At 44.1% G+C, this 24,971-nt stretch overlaps 2 protein-coding genes across 3 annotated transcripts in view; one reads left to right on the top strand and one right to left on the bottom strand.

Moving 5' to 3' along the window:
- The window catches only part of atr (ATR serine/threonine kinase), a 38,117-nt gene extending 23,682 nt beyond the window's left edge, over positions 1-14,435 (bottom strand). Inside the window, exons 1-13 of the mRNA XM_072668726.1 lie at positions 14,261-14,435; positions 12,980-13,071; positions 12,739-12,891; positions 10,435-11,309; positions 7,477-7,658; positions 7,153-7,308; positions 6,669-6,868; positions 3,847-3,999; positions 3,519-3,717; positions 2,957-3,207; positions 1,959-2,146; positions 1,764-1,864; positions 749-920 (exon numbers count right to left, since the gene is read on the bottom strand). Of these exons, the coding sequence (XP_072524827.1) occupies positions 749-920; positions 1,764-1,864; positions 1,959-2,146; positions 2,957-3,207; positions 3,519-3,717; positions 3,847-3,999; positions 6,669-6,868; positions 7,153-7,308; positions 7,477-7,658; positions 10,435-11,309; positions 12,739-12,891; positions 12,980-13,071; positions 14,261-14,313 (2,775 nt within the window). The 5' untranslated portion in view covers positions 14,314-14,435. The remainder of the gene's footprint in view (positions 1-748; positions 921-1,763; positions 1,865-1,958; positions 2,147-2,956; positions 3,208-3,518; positions 3,718-3,846; positions 4,000-6,668; positions 6,869-7,152; positions 7,309-7,476; positions 7,659-10,434; positions 11,310-12,738; positions 12,892-12,979; positions 13,072-14,260) is intronic.
- Positions 14,436-16,980: 2,545 nt separating this feature from the next.
- On the top strand, positions 16,981-24,437 carry LOC140545519 (probable flap endonuclease 1 homolog). Of its 2 annotated transcripts, none has more exons than XM_072668300.1 (11): positions 16,981-17,158; positions 17,830-17,902; positions 19,292-19,394; positions 19,575-19,749; positions 20,039-20,100; positions 20,189-20,325; positions 21,094-21,154; positions 21,244-21,375; positions 21,512-21,657; positions 23,022-23,163; positions 23,764-24,437. In XM_072668300.1, exons 1-11 carry the CDS (start codon positions 17,074-17,076, stop codon positions 23,812-23,814), a joined length of 1,167 nt encoding a protein of 388 aa, XP_072524401.1. In that variant the 5' UTR covers positions 16,981-17,073; the 3' UTR covers positions 23,815-24,437. The 2 variants fall into 2 exon arrangements, with proteins under 2 accessions (XP_072524401.1, XP_072524402.1); XM_072668301.1 differs by having other exon boundaries at positions 19,575-19,629.
- The last annotated feature ends 534 nt before the right edge of the window (positions 24,438-24,971 follow it).

Below are 24,971 nucleotides of genomic sequence, written 5' to 3' on the forward strand. Positions count from 1 at the left end.
CAGACTGAGGGTAAAATCAGTCATTTTCTGAATGTATACACAAACATACAGCAAATACACTATATGTTCAAATATTTGTGGACACCCCTTCTAATAAATTTATCAGCTACTTTACATTGCACCCATTGCTGATACAGATGTGCAAATGCACACACAGCTTGTCTAGTCACTGTAGAGAAGTATTGCCAATAGAATAGGACTCTCTGGAGCAGATCAATATCATGACCCTATTGGCTCCATGCTGCCTAATGCGTATTATACCCCTCTAGCCCACACCTGGCACTCCCAGCATTGAGCTGTGGAGCAGTGGAAGAACTGTGTACTCTGGAATGATAGTGGTGGAGCTCCATCCAGTACTTTTAGGAGGAGTTGGGGAGTTGGGTGATGATGAGGTGGGTTGGTGATCATCCCCAACATCCTGAACTCATTAAACACTCTTCTCACTGAATGCAATCAAATCCTTACAGCAATGCTCCTCCAGAATCTAGTAGAAAGTCTTCTTCTCTGGACAGTAGAGAGAGTTACTCCAACAGAAGCAGGATCAACTATTTTAATACTCTTGATTTCAGGAGAAACAGTGAATGAGCAGGTGTCCCAATACTTTTGTCCATAAACAATTAACAGGTTTTAAAGAATCAGGGACTGGATATAGAGAGTTAAGCAGGATCTGTGGTTTTGTAGTGTCCCACAAAATGGCCCAGATGGTGTCACCAGTTGAGTAAAAGTATTCTCAGGGTTTAGCGCTGACCTGGCAGACGGGGTTCCTGTACTGGTTGAAGAACGACTGCAGTTTGAGTTCTCTGGACGTGGCCAGCGCCTGGATCTCCGTGTGAGCCACCACAGACACCTGAGTGGACTTGGAGAGCAGGCAGTGCAGCAGCCGCAGCAGAGCGAACGACACCAGATTGCCCTCAGCAGCTCTGCCAAACACACACACACACACCAGCATCTGATTAACACAGTGAGTTGTGTGGGATCAAATCATCAAATGATCAATTTACAAAAACACATTTGTTTATAATAAACTTTTTAAAAATACTAATCACTTAATTAAAGCTGTAAACAAACCAATCACCCACGGCAGCATTTCTTCCTCATTGCACAGGCTGCTTAACAGCATAATCACCCAAAACAAAAATATTAGAAAAAAAGAACAATAATAATCCACTAATAATTAATGTGTTAATTATTCACAGTAATAATAACATTCAGTAACTGTTCAGAGGCTTTACACTCCTAATCCCGTCACTCTACCCCCCGTCTCTCAGCAGTGAGAGGGTTCTACTGTAGAAGCTCCAGATCTCATCAGATCAGATAAAGCAGCTGAACATAAATCCAGTAAAAAGGAGAAACAAGAGCTTCTCATTCTGAAGAAAGAAAGTAGTGAGATCTTGTTGGTGAGCTAGTCTGAAGAACAGAGCTCGGTTCCTCCAGGGTTCTCCTGGACGCCCCCCAGTCCAGCCAGCACAGCGTGGAGGATGTGTTCAACTCCAGCAGCAGCAGCAGCAGCAGCAGCAGCTCACCTGATTTACCATCATTAAGCCCTGATTTACCACCAAACCAGGTGTTGATCTGAGGAGAACTCTAAATAATACTGGACTCCATGAGGAGAACTCTGGAGATGTTCTAATGATGAACACAGTGATGGAGAACCTCCACCACTTTCTGTAGGAGTGTTATTATTAGTGTTTATTCTGATATCAGTGATTTACTGAGCAGATCAACAGCTCTACACACTAAAACACAACACACATTGGATCTACCTCCCAATCTCGCCTGTGGTCAGTATCAGAGTGTTCTTCAGTTCGTTGTTTCTGGCTGTCTTTGCATTTGTATAGGCCTCCTTAAGCCTGGACACAAGAAGCTGTGGAACCAAGAACACGTAAAGCCAGTCAATCAAACATAAGTCTACAGAGGGGGACTATGAAACTATCGCTTTAATAAAAGATCTAACGCACCTCCTTCAGGAAGCCGTCTCCGCTCCAGGCCTGCAGCAGGTTCCTGATGTTCTGGCTGAAGAGCATTCGAACGTCCTGCTCTGGGTCCTCTATGAGGTTGACAACAGCGCTCAGCAGGGCTTTAGTGTCTGGGTCACTGCTGGCCAAGTCCACATGCTTACACAGATGACTGATGTTCTCTATGAAAGCTAGAACAACAAAAACAGAGGAGAACAGAACATCATGTGTCTTCAATAAAAAGCATTAAAGCAGCAATATGTAAAAAATACCATCAGCATGACTCTGAAGCTGAAATCTGTACAGAGGAACCCATACAGTAGCAGAAACAACAGTACTGGAAGTGCTATGCTCTGCTGTTCCTTTTTCATTATGTAATTATTTAAATTACCTTTGCTTGTAGTTTCTTATTGTTACTGAACAGCAGTTTAGACACTTGAACAAAGGTCTGAAATGTCTGTCAAAGTTGCTAGTCGAAAGTAACTTCTCTGAGTGTAAAGTGTAATGTTATGGACAATTTCCCACTTTATTCCTAGGGAGGCCTTTTGAAATACTGTACCTTTAGATTCTTATTTTTGCACAAAAAAAACCTAAATAACATACTTTTATACTCATTTATATTGTATAAAAGGCATATAATAATATTATATTATAATATAATAAATTCAAATGATTATTATATGTATAAATTATATAATATTTAATAATATAATAAATATGGTTCCAATCACACATTGCAAATACAAATCAATTTGCCTTGAGAGGAAAAAATTTAAATAAAAGCAAGGCAGGAAATTCGAATGAATAAAAATAAATTAAATGTACTGGGAATAAATAAATAAAAAAAAAAGCTAAATAATTAATAGCATAACAAAAATAAACTGAAAAAGGCTCAGAGAATAACGTCCAATAGCATTCAAAATGAAATTTAGTAAAGTCTCTCACTGATGACGTGCTTATCCAGGTCCTGCTGGACACAAATGAACACAGACACTTCTGACCTTGTTTGACCTCTTGTTCCTCGCTGGGTTTGAGCAGCTGGAGGAAGGGTGTGAGGATGGACGCTCCGACCGTGGTGGGTCGGCCAGAGTGGGCGTCTGAAACTCTGACCCATTCACAGAGGAATCCAGGGGGAGGTCTGATCTCCTCAGAGATCCGGAGCTGGGAGCTTTCAGACAGACAGCAGAGCAGAGAGCCCGTTATACCAGCTAACTCCATCTTCACCTGGGGGGAGGTGTCCCGCAGCCTGGTCCTGCACACAGTACATACATTCATACACAAACACACACACACACACACACACACACACACACACAATTCATAGGAGTTACCGAATTATTAATAAGAGATACTAAATAATACACAGTAGATCACACTGAGTTATTCATAGTAGACATGGAACAATTAATAGGAGTTACTGAATATATAGTACATAATAATTAAACACATAAAAACCTTAAAATTAAAGAGTCACACACTTTTAAATTACATCAAAAACATATTTCATTAAAATATAACAAAATCCTCAGGATGCTGGAGGGAGTAAAGAGCGTTAATACGTACAGCAGGGCATCGTGGATGAGGCTGTAGTATTTGACCCCCAGTCTGTGCAGCAGCAGAGGGAAGCCCCTCACAGCGCTGCTTCTCTCCGTCTCAGTCTGGCTCTGCAGAGCCCAGCGGAACACGGCCGAGCGCCATTCAGAACACGTCTGCTTAGGAAGCAGAGCCAGCAGGAACACACAGCGCGCCCGGGTCTGGGGGGCTGCGGACGACACCACCACAGAACAGCGTTTGACGAAGGTACATCTGATTTCCTGCTGAGGTACTCAGCCGACCGTAATTCCACACAAACACAAACAAAAGGTCCAAAAGACGCTGTTTTGTGGCTTACTGTAAGCAGGAGCTAGCTTCTGGGACAGTCCGGTCAAACTGGCAGGAAACGAAGCCATCTGATAGGCTGAGAGGGAGGAGTGTTCGGTCACCCAGGGAACTGACAGCAGGGCACACACACTCCGGAACAGGCTGCCATCAGACTGACTGTGGACTTAAGACAGCAAAGAGGACAGAACCACCATGAAAATCAACTGACAGTTTTTATAAGAGAATTTAATCAGAAAAACGCATAGCCACAGCTAACCAGCTGGGGGGAATGTGGGTGGATTGGTGCGTGGATAGGTGGGTGGAGAGGTGGGTGGATAGGTGGGTGGATAGGTGGGTGGATTGGTGGGTGGATGGATGGGTGGATGGATGGGTAGATAAGTGGGTGGATGGATGGGTGGATTGGTGGGTGGATTGGTGGGTGGATTGGTCCAGGTGGGTGGACTGGTGGGTGGATAGATGGGTGGATTGGTGGGTGGATTAGTGGGTGGATAGGTGGGTGGATAGGTGGGTAGATAAGTGGGTGGATGGATGGGTGGATGGATGGGTGGGGGGGATTGGTGCGTGGACTGGTGGGTGTACTGGCGGGTGGACTGGCGGGTGGATGGATGCGTGGATTGGTGCGTGGATTGGTGCGTGGATTGGTCCAGGTGGGTGGACTGGCGGGTGGATTGGTGGGTGGACTGGTGGGTGGATTGGTGGGTGGATGGATGGGTGGATGGATGGGTGGATGGATGGGTAGATAAGTGGGTGGATGGATGGGTGGATAAGTGGGTGGATGGATGGGTGGATGGATGGGTGGATGGATGGGTGGATGGATGGGTGGATAAGTGGGTGGATGGATGGGTGGATGGATGGGTGGATGGATGGGTGGGGGAGGATTGGTGCGTGGACTGGTGGGTGTACTGGCGGGTGGACTGGCGGGTGGATGGATGCGTGGATTGGTGGGTGGACTGGTGGGTGGACTGGTGGGTGGATGGATGGGTAGATAAGTGGGTGGATGGATGGGTGGATGGATGGGTGGATAAGTGGGTGGATGGATGGGTGGATGGATGGGTGGATAAGTGGGTGGATGGATGGGTGGATGGATGGGTGGATGGATGGGTTTATTTGTGGGTGGGTGGAATGGTGGGTGGGTGGACTGGCGGGTGGGTGGATGCATGGATTGGTGCGTGGATTGGTCCAGGTGGGTGGACTGGTGGGTGGATAGGTGGGTGGATTGGTGGGTGGATGGATGGGTAGATAAGTGGGTGGATGGATGGGTGGGGGGGATTGGTGCGTGGACTGGTGGGTGTACTGGCGGGTGGACTGGCGGGTGGATGGATGCGTGTATTGGCGCGTGGATTGGTGCGTGGATTGGTCCAGGTGGGTGGACTGGCGGGTGGATTGGTGGATGGACTGGTGGATGGACTGGTGGGTGGACTGGTGGGTGGACTTGTGAGTGGACTTGTGAGTGGACTTGTGAGTGGACTTGTGAGTGGATTGGTCCAGGTGGGCGGACTGGAGGGTGGACTGGCGGGTGGACTGGCGGGTGGACTGGTGGATGGACTGGTGGATGGACTGGTGGGTGGATTGGTGGGTGGATTGGTGGGTGGATTGGTGCATGGATGGATGCGTGGATTGGTGGGTGAATTGCTGCGTAGATTGATGCGTGGATAGGTGGGTGGATTGGTCCAGGTGGGCGGACTGGCGGGTGGACTGGCGGGTGGATGGATGCGTGGACTGGTGGATGGACTGGTGGGTGGACTGGTGGGTGGACTGGTGGGTGGATGGATGTGTGGATTGGTGGGTGGATTGGTGGGTGGATGGATGGGTGGATGGATGGGTGGATGGATGGATGGGTAGATAAGTGGGTGGATGGATGGGTGGATGGATGGGTGGATAAGTGGGTGGATGGATGGGTGGATGGATGGGTGGATGGATGGGTGTATTGGTGGGTGGGTGGAATGGTGGGTGGGTGGACTGGCGGGTGGATGGATGCATGGATTGGTGCGTGGATTGGTCCAGGTGGGTGGACTGGTGGGTGGATAGGTGGGTGGATTGGTGGGTAGATTGGTGGGTGGATTGGTGGGTGGATGGATGGGTAGATAAGTGGGTGGATGGATGGGTGGGGGGGATTGGTGCGTGGACTGGTGGGTGTACTGGCGGGTGGACTGGCGGGTGGATGGATGCGTGGATTGGCGTGTGGATTGGTGCGTGGATTGGTGCGTGGATTGGTGCGTGGATTGGTGCGTGGACTGGTGCGTGGACTGGTGGATGGACTGGTGGATGGACTGGTGGATGGACTGGTGGATGGACTGGTGGGTGGACTTGTGAGTGGACTTGTGAGTGGACTTGTGAGTGGATTGGTTCAGGTGGGCGGACTGGCGGGTGGATTGGTGGGTGGATTGGTCCAGGTGGGCGGACTGGCGGGTGGACTGGTGGATGGACTGGTGGATGGACTGGTGGGTGGATTGGTGGGTGGATTGGTGCATGGATGGATGCGTGGATGGATGCGTGGATTGGTGGGTGAATTGCTGCGTAGATTGATGCGTGGATTGGTCCAGGTGGGCGGACTGGCGGGTGGACTGGCGGGTGGATGGATGCGTGGACTGGTGGGTGGACTGGTGGGTGGACTGGTGGGTGGACTGGTGGGTGGATGGATGCGTGGATAGGTGGATGGACTGGTGGGTGGACTGGTGGGTGGACTGGTGCATGGATGGATGTGTGGATTGGTGGGTGGATTGGTGGGTGGATTGGTGGGTGGATTGGTGGGTGGATTGGTGGGTGGATTGGTGGGTGGATTCATACTCTCACTACTCTCTGAGAAGGTTGAATCTACAGTATATGACTCACTGGTCAGGTAAAGAATGGCGTCCAGTATCCTGATGGCTCTGTCCACCAGTGGCTCTAGGTTGTCCTCAGTGGTGTTGGCCAAGAAAGTGCGACAGCTCTCCACTACCTGGGTCAACATCTCCAGCTTCAGCCAGACCAGCTGGGCCGTGTGTATGGAGGAGGACGGATCTGCAGACTTCTCACCAGGAGACTGGCCAGCACTGCAGTCATGGAGGAGTCAAACACCACAACAACTCATTACAGTCATAGTTCAGCCAAAAAGCTCATTTACAGTACACGCCCCCCCAACCCCACCCCGGACCCCAACATGTAGTCTATCAGCCAGAATGTTCCCATTCATACCATCATCAATACCATGCAATGAATATCCATCCACGCCCATTCCCAGCTCCACCTACTCACACCCATAGCCTCCTCATCTACACATCCATACCCCTCCATGCCTTAATAGAATAAGAATATGAAGGATCCAGGTAGGTCTTACTTGGAGCAGACTGCAGCCAGGTGGAAGATGACAGCCAGGCCCTCCATGAGGTTCACACACTGCTGGCCGGGAGCCTCTCTCAGCTGTTTCAGCATCTCCTCCAGCCGATTGTGTACAGCATTCCAAACCTCACTCCTGCTCCTCATCTCCACCTGACTGTCAGCGGGCACACAGAGGCAACACAGTTCCACAAAGTACACTAATCATGCTGAATGAAGGCGCACAGTGAGAAAACACACCAGCAAATACAGCGTAACTGACTGCAGGTTTAGGGTTCTGAATCATTTACATGCCAAACCACAGATACATGCAGATTTCACCTACATAGGCTGTGTAGTGGCCACCTTGCCGGACAGAGCTTGGAGAGAGACGTTTCTCCTTTTAGCTGGAATTTCCTCATCATATCCACCAGGGGGCTCCACAACATCACATGTACTGCTCTGTGCATCCTGAACAACAGCAAGGCCTTCGGTCTTCAGCGCAGCACAGAGATAACCCTCCACATACTATGTGAAAATATTAATAATAAATCAGAAATCAGTGGGGACTGTAAAGGGTCAGCTTTTTAAAACAAGATAATAATAATAAAATAAAATAATAATAAAAATAATAAATTATATTTATATAGTGCTTTAAGAACACGAAGAACAAACAACTCAGGAGAACAGAACATCACAGACAAACAGGCACACTATCAAAACATTATGATATACACAGTCATATCAGAACATTGTGACCACCTACCTAACAGTGGGAATAACCACCTTTGGCTTGCGTGACAATAGTGAGACGTTGTGCCTGCATTAGGACTGCATTATGGTGATGGAAGGTGTTCACTATAGAGGTTAGCTGCTCCACAGTGCAGCGCTGATCACTCTGTTCCCCTCTGGCATCAATGGCCCATGGGGCACCACTGCTATGCCATTGGGAGGCACTCAATATGCGAGAAGTCCACCTTCACTACAGCGGCTCTAGAACTTCCGTGAAGTTATCGGTTTCCGAGATGCCACTACCCTTCACCTGGTACCCTATTATCATTCAGTTGAAGCGGCTCCTTTGCCCATGGCGATGGTTTTGCCCTCTGCTACAGCTGACTGGTGCGCTCGCTTATTTACACAAACACGGCTACGCTGTGATAACCTATTGTTCTGGTGCCCACAGCATTGTCACTACGCTGAAATGCACCATGTTCTGAAATATGTGACGTGTTCTATTGTTAGAAAATGAATAGTGGATCATGACTTTCATTTTGGAGAGCGGTCAGAAGGTAGTCTTACTATACCCTTAATGTACACAGTCTGTTAATGTTATTCAACAGTTAAAGAGAATATAAGGATTTTACTTGTAATGCCTCCATAAACAGGAAAACACGAAAAAGGAGAAGGTAGTCTTGCGACCAAGAGGAGAAGTTATCTCATCCAACGTTGCTGAGAAAATGTAAACAGTGCAACCTTCAGACAACACTGTAGCGACGCTGTAAGAAGGCAGACAATGGAACGTCCCAGGCCGAGTCCATTCCAAACCAGGATTGTGATATGACTGTGTAGCTCAGGATCTTCTATGAGCCTGTGGTGCTGAGTGCTATCCTCTACGCTGTTGCATGCTGGGGCAGAAGGCTGAGGGTGGCTAACGCCAACAGACTCAACAAACTGATCCGCAAGCTCAGCGATGTTGTGGGCGTGGAGCTGGACTCGCTGATGGCAGTGTCGGAGAGGAGGATGCTGTCTAAGCTGCATGAAATTATGGATAATGGCTCCCACCCTCTCTACAACACGGTGATGAGACACCGAAGCACATTCAGACTCATTCCCCCGAAATGCACCACAGAGCGCCACAGAAGGTCATTCTTACCCGTGACCCTCAAACTCCTCCCTCCATGCGTGACACTACGGTTCATCTGTGCAATACTCAAGCTATACAGTTCATATATGCTGTAAATCAATATAATGTGTGAAATCATTTCCCATATTTATTATCACAGTTATTACCACTATGCAACTTTACTAAATTCATATCATTTATATATATTTGTTTTTTATAGAGCGTTCATTTTATAGAGTGTTCATTTTATAGAGCGTTTATTTATAGTGTTCATTTTGTAGTGTTTATTTTATAGAGCATTTATTTTAGAGAATGTTTATTTTATAGAGCATTTATTTATAGAGCGTTTATTTTATAGTGTTTATCTTAGAGAGTGTTTATTTATAGAGTGTTTATTTTATAGTGTTTATCTTAGAGAGTGTTTATTTATAGAGAATGTTTATTTTATAGAGCGTTTATTTTAGAGTGTTTATCTTAGAGAGTGTTTATTTATAGAGCGTTTATTTTATGGTGTTTATTTTATAGAGCATTTATTTTAGAGAATGTTTATTTTATAGAGCGTTTATTTTAGAGTGTTTATCTTAGAGAGTGTTTATCTTAGAGAGTGTTTTTTTTTTAGAGCGTTCATTTATAGAGCATTTACTTTAGTGTTTATTTAGAGAGCGTTCATTTATAGTGTTTATTTATAGAGCGTTTACTTTAGTGTTTATTTATAGAGCGTTCATTTTAGAAAGCGTTCATTTTAGAGAGCGTTCATTTATAGTGTTTATTTATAGAGCGTTCATTTATAGTGTTTATTTATAGAGCGTTTATTTTAGTGTTTATTTATAGAGCGTTTATTTTAGAGAGCGTTCAGTTTATAGAGCGTTCATTTTAGAGAGCGTTCATTTTATAGAGCGTTCATTTTAGAGAGCGTTCATTTTATAGAGCGTTCATTTTAGAGAGCGTTCATTTTAGAGAGTGTTTATTTTATAGTGTTTATTTATAGAGCGTTTATTTATAGTGTTTATTTATAGAGCGTTTATTTATAGTGTTTATTTATAGAGCGTTTATTTTAGTGTTTATTTATAGAGCGTTTATTTTAGTGTTTATTTATAGAGCGTTTATTTTAGTGTTTATTTATAGAGCGTTTATTTTAGAGAGCGTTCATTTTATAGAGCGTTCATTTTAGAGAGTGTTTATTTTATAGTGTTTATTTTAGAGTGTTTATTTATAGAGCGTTTATTTATAGTGTTTATTTATAGAGCATTTATTTATAGTGTTTATTTATAGAGCATTTATTTATAGTGTTTATTTATAGAGCATTTAATTTATGATTTTATGATTCTGATACATCACGTATGGCAATATAAGATTATAATATAAGATTTTTGCTGTAAGTTATACCAATGTTACTCAATGCATGTGCATGTGTCCCTATGTAGCTAGCCTACCAGTGTACACATGATTTACTGCATTCACCTGCTGGTCTTTCTGAGCTCCGATAGCATCAACCATGGCTTTACAGACGGCCGTCACCCTCTCCTTCCGGATCAGAGCAGCGGACTCGTATCCCAGAGGCACGAACTCCAGCATAAAGCAGAACAGCTCACACAGAGTGGTCCTGATCTCCGTCTGCTTCATCCGCTCCACGGCTTCGCTCAGCACCAGCCTGTGCAGGCTGTCCATTAGCATGTTGAGATGAACTTTCTCAAAACGGGTGTGTGCACCTTTCTCCGGGACGAAAACACACCGGGTCAGCTTCTGGAACTCTGAGCTGTAGACAGCAACGTCAGATTCTTCGCACGTGCCGAGGGAGTCCAGCACTGACAGATAAGCAGTGAAGAACACCTGCGAGTGATCTTCAGGAAAGCCTCCTAGAGTCACAATTCTGGTGAGCAGCACCACACTAGCGGCCTTGAGCCTGGGGGTACCGGCGCACAGGAGGAAACAGGAGGCGTCCCAGATTCTCCCCACCTCCCTGGGGAAGAATATGCCCTGCAGGACGTCAGCGAGCACCGTCAGTGCAGTTGCTAGAAGTGCCTGAGCTGAGGCTCTGGAGTTTAGCTGCAGTGTGGTGGGGGTCAGATAAGTAACAGCAGGTCCAGGATGAACACCGAACCGCTCCACTAGCGCCGGCCACTTGGCAGGGGGTGTGCCGGGCTGTGCGTGCAGATGCAGCAGATCCTGAACCATCCCGATAAACTCCCTCCCAAATGCCCCAAATATGACCGGCCCCTTCGCTCGGAACAGATGAAGCAGTGAGCAGATAACGGAGGAGATCTTTTCATGGAGACTTCCACATTCTGGAGCAGCGGCGATCCTCAGGAGGCGGGTGATGATCCACTTACTGAAGTCTGCAGAACACAAGACATTATTAAGAGAAACTGTAATAGGACTTATGTTTGTGGACACAGCTGCTAATGAATGCATTTAGCTTCCTTAAGCTACACCCATTGCTGACAGAAATGTGCAAATGCACACACAGCTTGTCTAGTCCCTGTAGAGAAAAAGTACTGCCAATAGAATAGGACTCTCTGGAGCAGATAATTGACTCCATGCTGCCTAATGCCAGGCGTGGGCTAGAGGGGTATAAAGCCCCCCAGCATTGAGGAGCTGTGGAGCAGTGGAAAAACTGTGTTCTCTGGAATGATGGTGGAGGAGCTCCATCCAGTACTTCTGGGATGGGATAGAGAGTTGGGGATGATGAGGTGGGGTGGTGATCATCCAACATCCTGACCTCACTAACGCTACTGTTGCTGAATGCAATCAAATCCTCACAGCAATGCATCTCTAAAATCTAGTAGAAAGTCTTCTTCTCTGGACAGTAGAGACAGTTACTCCAACAAAAGCAGGATCAGCTCTTTTTAATATCCCTGATTTCAGAAGAAACAGTGAATGAGCAGGTGTCCCAATACTTTTGTGCATATATAGTGTAAGTAAGGGCACTCCTGGTCACTCTAAATGTAGGTATTGTGATATACACTGAGGAGGCGGAGCTACAGTCTCTCATTAGGGTGAATATTAATAACGCTCTAAATGTAGGTATTGTGATATACACTGAGGAGGAGGAGCTACAGTCTCTCATTAGGGTGAATATTAATAACGCTCTAAATGTAGGTATTGTGATATACACTGAGGAGGCGGAGCTACAGTCTCTCATTAGGGTGAATATTAATAACGCTCTAAATGTAGGTATTGTGATATACACTGAGGAGGCGGAGCTACAGTCTCTCATTAGGGTGAATATTAATAAGGCTCTAAATGTAGGTATTGTGATATACACTGAGGAGGAGGAGCTACAGTCTCTCATTAGGGTGAATATTAATAACGCTCTAAATGTAGGTATTGTGATATACACTGAGGAGGCGGAGCTACAGTCTCTCATTAGGGTGAATATTAATAACGCTCTAAATGTAGGTATTGTGATATACACTGAGGAGGAGGAGCTACAGTCTCTCATTAGGGTAAATATTAATAAGGCTCTAAATGTAGGTATTGTGATATACACTGAGGAGGAGGAGCTACAGTCTCTCATTAGGGTGAATATTAATAACGCTCTAAATGTAGGTATTGTGATATACACTGAGGAGGCGGAGCTACAGTCTCTTATTAGGGTGAATATTAATAACGGTCTAAATGTAGGTATTGTGATATACACTGAGGAGGCGGAGCTACAGTCTCTTATTAGGGTGAATATTAATAACGGTCTAAATGTAGGTATTGTGATATACACTGAGGAGGAGGAGCTACAGTCTCTCATTAGGGTTGAACTTGAGGACTTACCAGCGCAGCTATTCTCCACGTCCCTAAATTGCTCCGACTGACATGCAGGGTTTATAAACATTAATGATGAGGATTTAACGATGTGCTGAACAAAATCCAGGAGCATGACGCAGGCCGGCTCAGCAGAGGTCTTCTTAGAAAGCTCCAAGGCCACTAAAAGAAAGGAAACAACATTATAACCTGGACTGTTTATAGATTTAATCTATAGAATTTCTGTATGTGATATTATTGTGCAGCTTACCGACATCAATATCTGTCAAGATCCGGTCAATGAACTGGCATAGAATTTGCCGTGGCTTCTGTACAGTGTGGTTGTACTCCTCTGACGTGGCACTGACATAAAGAAACGTTGCTTACATTAGTGTGTAATGAAGCAATCACTAACATGTAGTTAAAATGTGCATTAAAACAAATAAAATGCTTTTTAAAATGCTAAACAAATTACTTATACTTCAGTATATTAGTAAGTTTCTTTAGCTCAATTTTGCACATAATTCATTTCTCAATTGCACACATGTAAATTTAGCATATATATATATATATATATATATATATATATATATATATATATATATATATATAGTGCTATTTGTATATTTGTATATTTATATATTTGTATATATAAATGTATATCACAATATTTAAATACATTTTTAAGGATATACAACATTTCTCGCGAAACAAACTTTTTTTTTTAAATGCTATCCAAATACTCTCCCTTAATAAGTACCGTGGTTTATACTCAAAATATGCTTCACTCTATTAAATTAAATAAGACGTGCAGATCTTTAAGACGTGCTCTTTAAGCACTGACAATATAAGATAAGATAGTCCTTATCTCCTCACAGTACCACAGCAGAAAAGGGATAGCAAGACACTCTACACACTAATATATATATATATATATATATACCACTATATATAACAATATTAATTAATTGCACATGGGGGGGTATTTAACATTGCATTTTTACATTGAGGATATCTACGACACACTCATAAAAGCATATTATATACCACAATAACAAAATGTATCACAATACGATAAAATATTGTCATATTGCCCAGTTCAGTTATTGGAGCACTTTACTGCACTGCTGGCTGTACTGTGTTTAGCTTTTTGGAGATTTAGTGTATTATTTTGCATCAAAATGATTAAAAATATGAATACTATAGTCTAACACACTTTATTTACTAAGCTAAGAGATGCTGGATGGATTAGGATATGATACGAGGCTTAAACTGGCTTCAATATAACAGCTTGGGCTCGAACTCTCCGTTCCACCTTAAATGGTGCAGCAGTTCCATTCTGGCGCCTGAGGCGCCAGAATGGAACTGCTGCACCATTTAAGGTGGAACGGAGAGTTCCAACATGAAGCCAACATCTGCTTGTTTTTATGATTTTATTTATTTATAGAAACAATAATTTCACCAGATAACTGCTATAAGACACTCTACACCTCTCGGTTTATTCCCAATCTGGATGTAAACACTGTACACACCTATAACCAGCACTACATACCTTGCTAACTCCTGTAGTGCAGGAATCATCGCTGACATCTCCAGTCCCTCCATTCTGACGATCTTACAAAGGCCCAAAACAAACCAGAAACAAGCCTAAACGGAGTTTATTACGTATAATAATTCATATATTACACATATTAACTCGCGTGTGTTCAACTTCACATCTCTGTAGCTGTGCTTTCAAAAGCTACACGCCGAACGGCAGCCCAGCAGGGACAATTCCCCTATTTTCGAAACGCGACTTCTCATTTAACCCATTTATTTTCAGCAATGTTTTTATTTATTTATATGTATAACTTTCATAATTATAATTATATAATTAATTATATAATGTTAATAATTATATAATTATTATTATAATTTTCATTAAATAATTCTGATTAATTTTAGTATTTTGGGCCACAGTAAAGAAGAGTTTGTAAAGTTCTGGGCCACAGTATGGAGGGGTTGTAAAGTTCTGGTTCACAGTAAAGAAGAGTTTGTAAAGTTCTGGGCCACAGTGAGGAGGGCTTGTAAAGTTCTGGGCCACAGTAAAGAAGAGTTTGTAAAGTTCTGGGCCACAGTGAGGAGGGCTTGTGAAGTTCTGGTTCACAGTAAGGAGGGGTTGTAAAGTTCTGGGCCACAGTGAGGAGGGGTTGTAAAGTTCTGGGCCACAGTGAGGAGGGGTTGTAAAGTTCTGGGCCACAGTGAGGAGGGCTTGTAAAGTTCTGGGCCACAGTGAGGAGGGCTTGTAAAGTTCTGGGCCACAGTAAAGAAGAGTTTGTAAAGTTCTGGGCCACAGTGAGGAGGGGTTGTAAAGTTCTGGGCCACAGTGAGGAGGGCTTGTAAAGTTCTGGGCCACAGTGAGGAGGGCTTGTAAAGTTCTGGGCCACAGTGAAGAAGGTTTGTAAAGTTCTGGGCCACAGTAAGGAGGGTTTGTAAAGTTCTGGGCCACAGTGAGGAGGGGTTGTAAAGTTCTGGGCCACAGTGAGGAGGGCTTGTAAAGTTCTGGGCCACAGTGAGGAGGGCTTGTAAAGTTCTGGGCCACAGTGAAGAAGGTTTGTAAAGTTCTGGGCCACAGTAAGGAGGGTTTGTAAAGTTCTGGTTCACAGTAAAGAAGAGTTTGTAAAGTTCTGGGCCACAGTAAGGAGGGTTTGTGAAGTTCTGGTCCACAGTAAGGAGGGTTTGTAAAGTTCTGGTTCACAGTGAGGAGGGCTTGTAAAGTTCTGGGCCACAGTGAGGAGGGCTTGTAAAGTTCTGGGCCACAGTAAAGAAGAGTTTGTAAAGTTCTGGGCCACAGTGAGGAGGGCTTGTAAAGTTCTGGGCCACAGTGAGGAGGGTTTGTAAAGTTCTGGTTCACAGTGAGGAAGGGTTGTAAAGTTCTGGGCCACAGTGAGGAGGGCTTGTAAAGTTCTGGGCCACAGTAAAGAAGAGTTTGTAAAGTTCTGGGCCACAGTGAGGAGGGCTTGTAAAGTTCTGGGCCACAGTAAAGAAGAGTTTGTAAAGTTCTGGGCCACAGTGAGGAGGGCTTGTAAAGTTCTGGGCCACAGTGAGGAGGGCTTGTAAAGTTCTGGTCCACAGTAAGGAGGGTTTGTAAAGTTCTGGTTCACAGTGACGAGGGCTTGTAAAGTTCTGGGCCACAGTGAGGAGGGTTTGTAAAGTTCTGGGCCACAGTAAAGAAGAGTTTGTAAAGTTCTGGGCCACAGTGAGGAGGGCTTGTAAAGTTCTGGGCCACAGTAAAGAAGAGTTTGTAAAGTTCTGGGCCACAGTGAGGAGGGCTTGTAAAGTTCTGGGCCACAGTGAGGAGGGCTTGTAAAGTTCTGGGCCACAGTAAAGAAGAGTTTGTAAAGTTCTGGGCCACAGTGAGGAGGGGTTGTAAAGTTATGGGCCACCGTAAAGAAGAGTTTGTAAAGTTCTGGGCCACAGTGAGGAGGGGTTGTAAAGTTCTGGGCCACAGTGAGGAGGGGTTGTAAAGTTCTGGGCCACAGTGAGGAGGGCTTGTAAAGTTCTGGGCCACCGTAAAGAAGAGTTTGTAAAGTTTTGGGCCACAGTGAGGAGGGGTTGTAAAGTTCTGGGCCACAGTAAGGAGGGGTTGTAAAGTTCTGGGCCACAGTGAGGAGGGGTTGTAAAGTTCTGGGCCACAGTGAGGAGGGCTTGTAAAGTTCTGGGCCACAGTAAGGAGGGGTTGTAAAGTTCTGGGCCACAGTAAGGAGGGGTTGTAAAGTTCTGGGCCACAGTGAGGAGGGGTTGTAAAGTTCTGGGCCACAGTGAGGAGGGCTTGTAAAGTTCTGGGCCACAGTGAGGAGGGCTTGTAAAGTTCTGGGCCACAGTAAGGAGGGCTTGTAAAGTTCTGGGCCACAGTAAGGAGGGGTTGTAAAGTTCTGGGCCACAGTGAGGAGGGGTTGTAAAGTTCTGGGCCACAGTGAGGAGGGGTTGTAAAGTTCTGGGCCACAGTGAGGAGGGGTTGTAAAGTTCTGGGCCACAGTGAGGAGGGGTTGTAAAGTTCTGGGCCACAGTGAGGAGGGGTTGTAAAGTTCTGGGCCACAGTAAGGAGGGGTTGTAAAGTTCTGGGCCACCGTCAAGGTGGTTGTAGAATTTATTTTACCTTAACTCTGAAAGATAAAGGGGTACAAAACTGCAAACCGTTTTGGACACCCCTGCATTAGACCGTCCAGAACTGGGACAGTTTGCCTAATTCATACTGGGCAGTAGAAGGTTAATGGAGTTGCCATGGGAACGGGGTGAAAGCGAGGCTGCGAGGCTGGCCGGGCAAAATAAAAGTATTAGCGCTGCTGTTTCTTTAACAAAGCTGTGCTTTAAACCTGATCATTAATGATGGGAATCACGAAGCTGGCTGATCTAATTCGTGGCTCCGCTCCAGGTGCTGTGTCTCACAGGGAAATCGGAGATTACATCGGTAACATGTGTGAAACAGTAGGACAGCACAGCGCTAGCTTAGCTTAGCTTAGCTTAGCTCAGTAATAACACCCACCCAGGCCCTGCGCAGACAGCCAGCCCCACCTAACTCACCAGCCTCACCAGCCTCACCAGCTTCACCAGCTTCACCACCTAACTCACCAGCCTCACCAGCTTCACCAGCTTCACCACCTAACTCACCAGCTTCACCACCTAACTCACCAGCCTCACCAGCTTCACCACCTAACTCACCAGCTTCACCACCTAACTCACCAGCTTCACCAGCTTCACCACCTAACTCACCAGCCTCACCAGCTTCACCAGCTTCACCACCTAACTCACCAGCTTCACCAGCTTCACCACCTAACTCACCAGCCTCACCAGCTTCACCAGCTTCACCACCTAACTCACCAGCCTCACCAGCCTCACCAGCTTCACCAGCTTCACCACCTAACTCACAAGCCTCACCAGCTTCACCACCTAACTCACCAGCTTCACCAGCTTCACCAGCTTCACCAGCTTCACCACCTAACTCACCAGCCTCACCAGCTTCACCAGCTTCACCACCTAACTCACCAGCTTTATGATGAGGCTTAGCTGTGTTAGTTTAGCATGTGCATGTGGATTCTGATGGTGCTGAACTGCTTTTAAATGACTATTTGTGTTTTCTAGGGAAAGTGATTGCTCTCGACACCTCTATTATTGTGAACCAGTTTCGCTCAGCTGTGCCCAGTCTTCAGCTCAGGTCAGTAAACCCTGCACCTCATCATGTAATATAACACTAATGTGATTTAACTAACTGTCATACACACACACCTGTACCAGGGTCAGCCCTGCCACAGCGCCCCCGGTGCCCTAATCAGCAGCTCAGTCGAGCTGGGTATCAAACCCACAACCCTGTGATAAATAACAAGCTGGAAGTCTTGGTGGAGTCATGGATGATCAGTTATCGTTCTCGGGTCATTTTGCAGTTCTGACTCGGTCCTGCAGATTCCTCCTGTACAACATCCGGAGAATTCCACCCTTCCTCTCTTCTGGCTGGTCTCCCTCTGCTCAACATCAGACCCCTGCAGCTGATCCAGAACACAGAGAACGGGTCGTCTTCAATGTCCCTAAATTCAGCCATGTCACTCCACTGCTGAGTTCTCTTCACTGGCTTCCTGTAGCTGCTGCCCGCATCAGATTTAAAACCCTGACTCTGGCCTACAAAGCCAAGACTGGACCAGCCAGCCCCTCCGTACTTGATGGCGATGGTCAGAAGCTGATCCGCACCAAGAGCCCTTCCAGCTTCAAGTACGGCTCGGCTCGACCCGCCATCCTTTAAGATCCACGGAAGACGAGCGTCCAGACTTTTTACTGTCCTGCACCGAAGTGGAGGAACGAACTTCCCCTGGGTGTCCAAACAGCAGAGTCCAACACTCACTGTCCTCAAACCCAGACTGAAGACCCTCCTCTTCTGAGAGGACTTGGGTGAAGAGTAGAGTACTATGGTCTCCATACTGACTTGTGTTTAGTAGAGTCTAAGATTAGAGGAGTTTTAAATTTTAGTCTATTTAAACTAGCTGAGCTTCTTCTTCAGTAAACAGTGAATCTCTTCTGGAAGAACTCTGGAGGAGAGCGTCTGCTAAACGCTGTAAATGTAAATAAACACACACACTTACTTTAAACTTAAGACTAGACCAAGAACAGATCTTCAGTTCTACCAGTGGTATAACAGATCTCGTCCCAGGTCAAATCATGTTTGGGGGTCCAAAGCACAGTTGTGGTGGTTCAGGGCCAAAAAGTTATTAAAACACATGTTCCCTGTTTGGGTGAGGGGGTGCTGTTAGAGAAACTCCTTAGTTGGTCAACTATGGGCAGCTTTGGCTTAGACTAGAAACTATTTGCAGTGTTGATTTACCCTCAGCACTGCAGTTTAGTCCAGGACTAGGCTCAATCTATGTTCTGGAAAGCAGGCCATAGGTCTCGGCTGATGGTTAAGGTGGTGGCATCTGACACCCACGCCTTTAAATAAACCCACTGGAAAGAAAACAACCATCACAACCCCTGTGAAAGCCCGCTGTGAAACTGGTGAGGGGTTCTGCAGCAGTCGTGCTCGTGTGCTTTAGTCCTGATAACACTGATTCCTCTGCAGCCCTCTCCTCGGCCTGTTCTTCCGCACCCTCACTTTTCTGGAGCATGACATCAAGCCAGTCTTCGTGTTCGATGGGAAGCCGCCGAGTCAGAAGAGAGCGGTGGTGAGAATCCTATTTATCCCATTTCTTAACCTCACTTTTTAAAGTTAAAATAGCAAATTTGATGTATTTTTAGTGAAATCTGCTGGTTGATTCTAATATATTAGTCTCAGTGAGGACTCAGTGTAAACATGCATTTAAAATAGCCAAACTGTTCATTCCTGCCTGTTTCTGCTCTGTTAGCTGGAGAAAAGAGCGCAGAGCGCGGGCTGGAACAGCTCCCATCGCTCTGACACAGGTGAGTGCAGAACGGGATCTGTACTGAATAAAAGAACAGCTCAGCTTCTGTTTTCAGAGAGAATCTACAGCCAACCAGCCCTCTTACCGTCCGCCCACGTTGACCATTACAACTCCAGAGGTATTACCGTCATTTTCCAGCACCACTCACACGCAATTACATTAATAATCACAAAGTAAATGATGTAGATAAGCAGGTGGGCAGGTTTGTGTCTGCACTTCTGAGATTTTCTTTTTTTTTTAAGTATAAAACAGCAAAATAACAGTGATTGATTTCTTATTCCAAAACAAGCCTGTCTGTACATCACTGCCTTTCAGAGAGGATTCAGAAAAAACTACTGCATCTCTTCCTCATCATCAGTCATAAACGCAGCTTCTGTGTGTTTACATATTTTCCCACATTCCTCCAGTGTCCACCAAAACCCAGGAATTCCTGCGTCTCCTGCAGCTCATGGGTGTGCCCTACATCATGGTAATTACACATTTATTAGCTACAGATCATTCAGATTGCTCTCATATTGTAGCTGTACAATAGCCTGTCTCCTCCCTGGTCCTGCCAGGCTCCTGCAGATGGAGAGGCGCTGTGTGCTAACCTGGTCAGAAGTGGTGTAGCCCACGCTGTGGCCTCAGAGGACATGGACACGCTGGCGTTTGGAGGAACCATCCTCCTCCGTCAGCTCAATGCAAAGAGGGTCAGGTGAGGAACAAAAAAAAATGAGTCATATAGTTTATTAATTCAAGTGATTAACCAAATCTACACTACTGTTCAAAAGTATGGGATCAATATATTCAATGAAATAATTAATACCCAGAATGAAATTCTATTAACTTTAATATCCAGTATGAAGTTCTAATATCATTAATATCCAGTATGAAGTTCTAATAACATTAATATCCAGTATGGAGCTCTAATATCATTAATATCCAGTATGAAGCTCTAATATCATTAATATCCAGTATGAAGCTCTAATAACATTAATATCCAGTATGAAGCTCTAATATCATTAATATCCAGTATGAAGTTCTAATAACATTAATATCCAGTATGGAGCTCTAATAACATTAATATCCAGTATGAAGCTCTAATAACATTAATATCCAGTATGAAGCTCTAATAACATTAATATCCAGTATGAAGCTCTAATATCATTAATATTCAGCATGAAGCTCTAATAACATTAATATTGAGCATGAAGTTCTAATAACATTAATATCCAGTATGAAGTTCTATTAACATTAATATCTAACATGAAGCTCTAATAACATTAATATCTGTAATGAAGCTGTATATCTGTAATGATATTAATGAAACATTAATATCAATCATATATTTATATTAATTAATATTAATATATATATGATTGTTTTACCATACCATTATTATGCATGCTTAAGATTAATCTGCTCTGACTGAATTATTCATAAATATTATTTAAATATGAATTAAGCTGTTCTGATTTTTCAGCGAGGTCACAGAGTACTCCTTACCAAAGCTACTGGACACTCTGCAGCTGACACAGAAAGAGGTTAGTGCCAGTATGTGTGTGAATGATGTTATTGACTGTATGGAGATATGGAGACCAGTCTTAATGACACTGTGTGTGTTCTGGTTCAGTTTGTAGACCTGTGTATATTACTGGGCTGTGATTACTGTGATAAAATAGCGGGACTGGGTCCCACCCGAGCGCTGAAGCTGATCCAGCAGCACAGAACCATAGAGGACGTATTGCAGAACATCAACAGAAAGGTATCTGAACTACACTGGCTGTTTTATGGTACACAGCCCCAAAGTATTCCATGCCAGCACCGCAGAGACACCTCTCACCAGCTGTGTGAAGAATTACTACTCAGAGTAGTAATCTAACAGCCTGCTCTCTCCACAGACACACTCAGTTCCTTTAGGCTGGCAGTACCAGGCTGCCCGCAGGCTGTTTTTGGAGGCACCTCAGGCTGGTACTTCAGAGCTGGCCTGGAGCGACCCGGATGAGGAGGGACTGGTGAAGTTCCTGTGTGTGGAGAAACATGTGAAGTAAATATTTGTTGCAGTTGAAGCACATCTGCCAACTAATAGACTATGTTTGTAATCTCTCCCTCACTCGTTCTCTCTCGTTTGCTCTATAATGCTCATATGATTCACACGCTCATTCTGACAGACTGTAATACACTACAGGAAGCGTAGGGGGCGCTCTATAATGCTCTATAATGTTCATATGATCCACACGCTCATTCTGACAGACTGTAATACACTACAGGAAGCGTAGGGGGCGCTCTATAATGCTCTATAATGTTAATATGATCCACACGCTCATTCTCAGAGACTGTATTACACTACAGGAAGCGTAGGGGGCGCTCTATAATGCTCTATAATGTTAATATGATCCACACGCTCATTCTGACAGACTGTAATACACTACAGGAAGCATAGGGGGCGCTCTATAATGCTCTATAATGTTAATATGATCCACACGCTCATTCTCAGAGACTGTATTACACTACAGGAAGCGTAGGGGGCGCTCTATAATGCTCTATAATGTTAATATGATCCACACGCTCATTCTGACAGACTGTAATACACTACAGGAAGCGTAGGGGGCGCTCTATAATGCTCTATAATGTTAATATGATCCACACGCTCATTCTGACAGACTGTATTACACTACAGGAAGCGTAGGGGGCGCTCTATAATGCTCTATAATGTTAATATGATCCACACGCTCATTTTGACAGACTGTAATACACTACAGGAAGCGTAGGGGGTGCTCTATAATGCTCTATAATGTTAATATGATCCACACGCTCATTCTGACAGACTGTAATACACTACAGGAAGTGTAGGGGGCGCTCTATAATGCTCTATAATGTTAATATGATCCACACGCTCATTCTGACAGACTGTAATACACTACAGGAAGCGTAGGGGGCGCTCTATAATGCTCTATAATGTTCATATGATCCACACGCTCATTCTGACAGACTGTAATACACTACAGGAAGCGTAGGGGGTGCTCTATAATGCTCTATAATGTTCATATGATCCACACGCTCATTCTGACAGACTGTAATACACTACAGGAAGCATAGGGGGTGCTCTATAATGCTCTATAATGTTCATATGATTCACACGCTCATTCTGACAGACTGTAATACACTACAGGAAGCGTAGGGGGCGCTCTATAATGCTCTATAATGTTCATATGATTCACACGCTCATTCTGACAGACTGTAATACACTACAGGAAGCGTAGGGGGCGCTCTATAATGCTCATATGATCCACACGCTCATTCTGACAGACTGTAATACACTGCAGGAAGCATAGGGGGCGATATGGCCTCTATTGTTTATGTGATTTTCACACCAGCTGTTTAGGGGCGTAACGTCGCCTTCTCTTTCAGGGAGGAGAGGGTTCGAGGCCGGATGGAGAAGTTTCGTCAGAATCTCAGCAAACAGAGAAAACAGAGGGAGGAGGAGAAGAGAGAAGGACGAACCAGACAGTCACGTATGGATGAATTCCTTCGAGTGACACGGAAGAGATCGGTAATTTACATTTACATTTATGGCATTTAGCAGACGCTCTTATCCAGAGCGACTTACAAAGTGCTTTGCTATTTACCCAAGAAAACCTCAGCTAGTTAGAATAGACTAATAATACAAAGATACCTTTAAGATTTAGACATTACTTAATTTAGACATTATTTAATTTAAACACTACAAATAAGAAATGAAAAAAAGTAACTGTATACAGTGTGTTCTCCGTACAGTACACATCTGGACATTACGCTTTAAAAAGGGTTTGCTTTAAATTTATCTTGGTTGTTACAGTCATGAACTCATATTTACATATTTACATTTTCCGCCAATTTATTTATAAGCCCTGCCCATTCAGCTTTCAGCAGCTTAGCCCCACCCAGTCATGTGCAGTGTTGTTCTGTAGGCCATGTGCATCAGATATTGGAGGGAACGTGATTTCTGGCCATTCCTAGAATCAAATGGATCCATTAGAGCCATGGTAAAGGGCAGCCAATCAGAACATAGATCATCTACATATATCAGTCTTAAAGTCACAGTAACCAATCTTTCCTGTTTCAGCTGAATTTACTGTGCTGTACTGTGCTGACATTGCCTTGCTGTGTTCAGTCTGCAGATGCTGTGCTGTCTGATTCGGAAAAGCGAGCAAAGACTAAATAACACTGCCCCCTGGAGCTGGAGCTGGACGAGAATCATGCCTCTAAAAGATCATTTGGTCAACCCAGACAGCTATAGCTGGACATGACAGTGCGAGGGTTTTTATTTCTACTGTTAGTTTCTACTGAGTGATTATGTTTTTCTGGAATATGCTGCTTCAATGATGCCAAAAAATTATATACATATATATATATATAAGTATGTGTAATGTTAGACACAGTGGAACCTCACATTGTTTACCTTTTTTACTTTAAATCATGTGTCTTAAAATATACAACATTTTGTGCTCAAGTCTTTGGGCTGAATATGATTTGCTGAGGGGGGGGTGACACAAAGGCGTTTTTTTTTTTACGCTATGCAGTAATACAAGAGTGTGCTATTGACTCATTATCCTTTAAGAAGACACGGGTTCGAATGTTTATGAACGTACTTAAGAGTCCCATAACTTACTTTTTTTTGTCTTTTCTTGTGTTGCTTTTACTTGAGCTTTACTTGAGCTTCAACATTTGTGTTTGTAAATGTACAGTTTACATCTTTTTCTTTACTTTTAATTTAAATAACCTGTTTCTGTTACTGTACCTTTACGACTGATATATGTAAAGAGAAAATCTAAGTTCTGAAAGTTTGAGTTGTGGTCTAAAACCTATTTTTAAAACCTAAAAGGGTGGAGGGATACATGCTGCAGGGTGTAGTGCGGCAAAAATAGCTCCTAAAGAAATCTCTTTATTTATTTATTTAGGTGTTCCACTATTTCAGAATCAGAATCTCTTTATTTCACCAAGTATGTTACACATACAAGGAATTTGTCTTGGTGAGAGCAACACGTATGACAAGTAACAAAAAACACAGAACACAGACTATTTACAGTCTTAAACTAAAGGAAAATGACACTAAACAATAAACAGGGTAGGGGATAAATTAAAAAAGTAAAAAGTACTAAAGGTAATAAAGAGCTGAAAATATATTTACAGAAAAGAACATCTGTACAGGTGTGCAAATAGTCATAGTGCAAAATAGCTGTTCAGTTCAGTCTTACCATAATTCACATCCTCAGAAGACACATGTAGGTTCGGTTTGAATACTAAATAAATGCTTAATGTGACTTTGATTATTAAGTATTATAAATCTATCTTCAGTACAACAGCTAACCTCCAAACCAG

Source organism: Salminus brasiliensis, chromosome 23 (assembly GCF_030463535.1).
Source record: "Salminus brasiliensis chromosome 23, fSalBra1.hap2, whole genome shotgun sequence".
NCBI classification, from domain to species: Eukaryota; Metazoa; Chordata; class Actinopteri; order Characiformes; family Bryconidae; genus Salminus; species Salminus brasiliensis.

Bases quoted from the DNA above. Each gene is read 5' to 3' on its own strand.
- LOC140545519 (XM_072668300.1), top strand. From the start codon at position 17,074: ATGATGGGAATCACGAAGCTGGCTGATCTAATTCGTGGCTCCGCTCCA. The intron at 17,159-17,829 runs GTAACATGTGTG...TGTGTTTTCTAG, and splicing joins GGAAATCGGAGATTACATCG to GGAAAGTGATTGCTCTCGAC. The intron at 21,376-21,511 runs GTATCTGAACTA...CTCTCTCCACAG, and splicing joins TGCAGAACATCAACAGAAAG to ACACACTCAGTTCCTTTAGG.